This window comes from Octopus bimaculoides, chromosome 9 (assembly GCF_001194135.2).
Source record: "Octopus bimaculoides isolate UCB-OBI-ISO-001 chromosome 9, ASM119413v2, whole genome shotgun sequence".
NCBI lineage: Eukaryota > Metazoa > Mollusca > Cephalopoda > Octopoda > Octopodidae > Octopus > Octopus bimaculoides.
The window spans coordinates 28,686,029-28,692,172 of record NC_068989.1 but is presented as its reverse complement, the minus strand read 5'-3'; the positions used below and the strand labels follow the sequence as shown (position 1 = coordinate 28,692,172).

The 6,144-nt window shown below is 31.6% G+C and overlaps 1 protein-coding gene across 2 annotated transcripts in view; it reads left to right on the top strand.

Moving 5' to 3' along the window:
* Positions 1-6,144, top strand: part of LOC106880424 (alpha-N-acetylglucosaminidase) — an 80,737-nt gene that overhangs the window by 18,551 nt on the left and 56,042 nt on the right. For both annotated transcript variants that reach the window (XM_052970511.1, XM_052970512.1), the window contains exon 7: positions 4,186-4,256. In XM_052970511.1, coding sequence (XP_052826471.1) covers positions 4,186-4,256 — 71 coding nt within the window. The remainder of the gene's footprint in view (positions 1-4,185; positions 4,257-6,144) is intronic.

Sequence of the window (6,144 nt, the reverse complement as noted above, 5' to 3'; positions counted from 1 at the left end):
TATATATATATATATATATGGTATAGATTCATTTTAACAATTAAAAAATACACAATTTGTAGAAGAGTTTGATTTAGTTGTTAAACAGTAATTCAAAGAACAAAATTGCAGTTTAAGTTTCTAGCTTGGAAATCACTGCTTATGCTTGGCATAAGTGCAGCTATTATTACAGTTCCTGTATTTGTGAGGCTGAAAATTCAAAATGTCTACCGGTAATCTATGAGAAAAGGCAAAGAAATGTAAAAGTAGGGAAAAATTATGGGAATGTACACACACATACACACACACCTGTATACATACCCAACTTATCCATACAAACCTACACATTCACTTATATGCACATATACACATCCACCCATATATATATATATACATATATATATATACACACACATATATATATATATATATATATATATATATATATATATATATATATACACAGCAAAAACGAAAATGGAAGGGATACAAAAATGGCATACATCAGCTGGTAGACATTCTATTATGTCTATTTATTCTAAAACATAAGAAAGTATTGTAAGAATACATGCACATGCAAAGACTGTGTGTTACACAAATATGTACTAGTAATACATAAAAGAGTAAAAGATTAAAAGATTAAACGATCAATTCCTTACAGCCATTTCTGCCAAGAGGTCACGATATCCTCTATGCTACCTCCATCTCTTCAGTGTTCTGTAGGGATGGGTAGATAGAGTTTGGATGTTGAGTGTGCCTCTTGGCTTCTTCAGAGGGTCTCAATGGTTAGGAGAGCCAATACATACAAGAGTCAGTGTATTTTTCTTATTGAAGAGAGCATAAGAAGAATAGGAGCAAAAGTTAGAGTGTAAGAGGAGTAAAATTTAGTAAAATGGATTAGGTATAGGAAGGGGAAATAAGTCATAGACTTCAAGTGTTGCCTTCCAAGATTCATGTTATTTTGTCCAGTGGTGGATAGGTGGATACAGTTTTTCTAAGGAGGAATTTTTTAGGAAGAATGAATTTAGGCAGTGGTTCTTATTTTGTTTACATATAAATACACGTTATGTTTACAGTGGTGGGTTTGAAAGTATGGTCCGTGTTTCGGTGGTGGAAGTTTATATGTATGATACCAGCTGGTATTAAAGAGAGTATGGCACCAGGTGGTGACCAAAGTACAGTGTTCATTATTTTTTCGATCAACAAGTCCCTGAATCCTTTTGTGCAGTGGGGTAGATGTTTTGGTCAATCCTGCAACCTAATTGGTCAGCTATTTTTTTGAAAACTATGACACGGTTCCGGTTCATTGGTGGTTAACAGATAACACAAAAACAAATCAGTTAAATAAATAAATAAATAAATTAATTAATGAATAAAAAACCATGGCCACTATGGGCAAGTAGAAGAGAAAATAACATTCAAACTAGATTAAATTAAATTAAATTAAAACAAGTAAAAAATAAATGAGTATGTGAGTGAGTGCAATAACTAAAGCAATATGACTAAGGGGATATGATCTTAAGGGACAGCATAAGAAAATAAATCATTGCAAATGTATAAAAATAAAAATAAAAATGTAAAGCATATATCTATCTATCTCACCTAAGGACTCGTATATCTATCTATCCCACCTAAAGACTCATATCTCAAACAACTAATTTTTAGAATAAATGAATTCATTCATAGAATTCAATGAAAAGTATATCCCCAAGAAAGGAAACTTACCCAGTTAGATTCAGGCACCTGTAACGATCACAATAACTATAGCACTGATAAAACTGAAATATTGGAACTTATCAAGCATATATTTAAATCCAGAAAAGCACCACCAACTAACAAGCACCTAGATAACAAGTCCCTGAATCCTTTTGTGCAGTGGGGTAGATGTTTTGGTCAGTCCTGCAACCTAATTGGTCAGCTATTTTTTTAAAAACTATGACGCGGTTCCGGTTCATTGATGGTAACAGATAACACAAAAACAAATCAGATAAATAAATAAATAAGTAAATAAATAAATTAATGAATAAAAAACCATGGCCACTATGGGTGAGTAGAAGAGGAAAATAACATTCAAACTAGATTAAATTAAATTAAATTAAAACAAGTAAAAAAATAAATGAGTATGTGAGTGAGTGCAATAACTAAAGCAATATGACTAAGGGGATATGATCTTAAGGGACAGCATAAGAAAAAATAAATTATTGCAAATGTATAAAAATAAAAATAAAAAGTGAAACATATATCTATCTATCAGGGGAATCAGCTATATTGTTAAATGTAATATAGGAACTGGGCAGGGGATTCATTTTTGTCAGAATGGAGCAACCCAGAATAATATGAAACATAGGCTTAATTAACATAGGTACACCTTTAGAAACAGAAATAGGAGAAATTCAATGGGATTTTAGCAACTACATATGGGAACTTAAGGGTAAAGGAATTGATTATACCTACATTGGAAGATTTTAACCACAGAACCAGTGTATAGTACAAAAAATAGAAAATGTATGTTATATGTAAATGAAATTTTCTTTATAATTAAAGCCAGCCTTCCACTTGTTAAATCTCTTAAGGAGAGAAATGTTACCTGCCTGCATAAAGCTAAGCATACTTTTTCTAAATACCACTAGCACTTATTATTTAACACCCACTGGCACTAGTGCCCCTCCTTATTCATATCATAATAACAATAGTCGTAGTAATATTACTAGTATTATTATTATATTATATGTACATGTATACATATGTGTATGTATGTATAGGTGTAGGTATGTATATGTATATATACATACATGTGTGAGTATGTTTATGTGTACATGTATATGGATGTGTATATATTTGTGTGTGTAATATATACATAGTTGTATATACCTGATTGTGTACTTACTACACATTGATACACTACTTCCTTTCTAATGCAATTATTGTTGAATATGCAATTCTTGCTAATTCTACAATCACAGGTCCTATATAGCTGGTTATATTATGGGTAGTGTCAGATATTACATTATTGGTGCTGTGGCTATTGTTGATACTATTAATGATATTGTTGTTTCTATTGCAATTATTATTATTATTATTATTATTATTATTATTATTATTATTGATTTGAATAATATTATTGTTTCTATTGTTGTTGTTGTTGTTGTTATTATTATTATTATTATTATTATTATTATTATTATTATTATTATTCCTATAATAATAATAATAGTAATAATAATAATAATAATAATAATAATAATAATAATAATAATAATAATTATTATTATTATTGTCACCAACACCACTTTCTCATAAAAAAATAGGACCTTCCAGCACATGTGCCACAATGTCCTCCTGTCCTCTTTTTATGCTTGGCCTCTGTGGTAAATAAGGGAAAAGAGACAGAAAGAAAGAATAAATGTGTTGAAGAAAGAAAAAGGAGGGGAAGAAACATAAAGATAGAAAGTAAAACTTGAGAAACAGGGGTTATGTCAGTCTACCATACTATTGGGAAATGATTGAAAATCATTTTGGAAACTGTATTAAGAGGTCAGGGCTTCCTATTAGAATCACAAGACAAGGTTATACCTTAAACTATACCAGCCCACAAAAACAGTAGCACACAAAAAGCATACTTTAAATGCTATCCAATCAGATTTGAGAATCCTGGCAGCATTCACTCAATATGTTTGGAAATCAGTGTTGTTTATAAACTTAGTTTTACTTGTGAAGTAAGATAAAATCTGCCAAATTATGATTTCATTCCAGGATCTCAGAGCATTTTGACAAAGCCAAATCACCTAATGCAGATTCTAGTGGAAAAAAAGACACAGTAACTCTTCAGATTGCCGAAGCACACTACATTAAAAACTAAAACCTATTTTGAACCACTAGGTACATGGAAACACATATACTGTATCTCCAAACAGTAAGAGTATCTTGTTATCTGGTCAGTGGTGTGATAATAAATGGATGGGATTTTAAACTGAAATCCTCAGAACATAGTTTAACAATAATAATTTATCCAACACAGTTCAGTTCACAGTTGTCTGTTAAGTAAGTTTCTGATTTGCCTGCCTGTGTCTATGCCTGTTTGACCATTTATCTTTTTGTCTACCTGTCCATCCACCCATCCATCCCTCCAAGTTTATCCATCCATCTGTAAATCTATCTATTGATTTACCTACCTACTAATGATAATATATATTTTATTTTTGCAAGACCATTTCGGAGTTTGGAACCAATCATGTTTATGCTGCAGGAACATTTAATGAAATGAGACCAAAGTCAAGGTTTGACCTATTTTTTGTAATTCAGTTTTTGTAAATGTATTGATTATATATATATATATATATATATATATATATATATATATATATGTATATGCCACATGTAACTGTTTCTTCTATAGCTTGAAATTTGGTGGGTGGGGATTATTGATTACATCAATCTCAGTGTTTAACTGTTTAACTGGTACTTACGTCATCAACCCCAAAAGGATGAAAGGTAAAATAGAATTTGGTGGAATTTGAATGCAGAAAAAGGTTGATGAAATGCTGCTAAGCATTTTACCTAGTTTGCTAACAATTCTGTCAGCTTATCACCTTATATATGCCACATATAATAAAATGTTTTTGTTCAGGGTCATGCTGGTGGAGGGAGACTAAAATGACAGCTGGAGAAGGAGTGGATGGCAGTCAGAGGTGTTAAATATAGTTGAGAGAAAGTGAGAGAATTAGAATTATAATGGAATGAAGTTAAAGATTTTGCATTGACTGGAATAGCAGCAATATGATTTTATAATTTTCGCATTAGCATTTCGCTAAATCAGCCATAAACTTATATGCTAAATATATGTACTGACAGTCCAGATTTAGCCAAACCATTTGGTGATAGAGTAGTCGCTACTGATGAGCTTGTCATTTTTCAAGTGAATCTAGTTTAGTGATCTAGCTTTGCTTACAGGGAAGTTATCTCCCCTGTCAATATATGAAAATATACTTTCTTGTGGCTCTGAGGGTTTTAAGTCTTATTTCTAGCAATATAGGTGCTACCCAGCACCCTCAGTCACAATTAATGACAATTGAATTTTTCCATTTTGGTTTTATATTGCGTATAGCTGCCTTTGTTATTTTATATTAATAAACGTGAAATTCTGTCTGTATCTCAGTCTACATTTGCTCTACATCAGGGGTGGGAAACCTCCACCTGTGGGTGCAATTGTGCCTGCGAGCCCATTCTATTGCGCCTGCAGGCTGGTATACTCATATGTACAAAATATAGTAAATTTTTCAATTATAAAATTTATACAATATTCGTATGCCTATTTGTACCATAGGTCACATTTCCACTATGATTTAAAATGGTTAGACTTGAACAGAAAATCATCCAGTAATTGCCATTTGAATGGAAATTTTGTTTTCACTATAAAACATCCATTGCTAGGTTTATACCACCCGCTTGAGACCCAACTACACTCTAGCTGAAAAATATAGAATACCTCATAAGTAATATAAATGTCCTAAATTCAGTGGTGGCGTTAATGAAGAGGTTAATGCATTAATTTAATGTGTTAAACTTATCTTTATTAATGTATATCGAATTATACATAGATATATACAAGATTTACACAGATATAAGAGTTAGAAATTGTGATTTGCCTGTGAACCTTTTTCTTTCAAAATTTTTGCTTGCTGCACTAAAAAGTTTCCCACCTCTGTTCTACATAGACTTATTATACCTTTTTGGAATCAGGATGATCCTAGGATTGAAAATCTGCCTTTCATTTGGTTCTTGAAAATCTGGTATTGGGATCTGATTTAAAAGCATTTGATTTGGTATTTCTAGCAGGTAAAGCGACTGTGAAAGGTTTCAATGTCATAGCATTACTGAGGTAGGTGAACTAGAGTTACCTCTCTTAGCTGAAAGTTTAACTAAGGAATATAGTGGTTCTTTTATATTTTTCAGTCATCAGACTGTGGCCATGCTGGTGCACCGCCTTGAAGAAATTTAATTGAACAAATTGATATCAGTTCTTTTTCTTTATACTTCGTCCTTTTTTTATTGGCCTCTTTTATTGAACTGTTAAGTTATGTGAATGTAAACACACCAACACTGCTTATCAAGTGTTGGTGGGGGACAAACACAGACACAAAGCCACAATATATATATATATATATA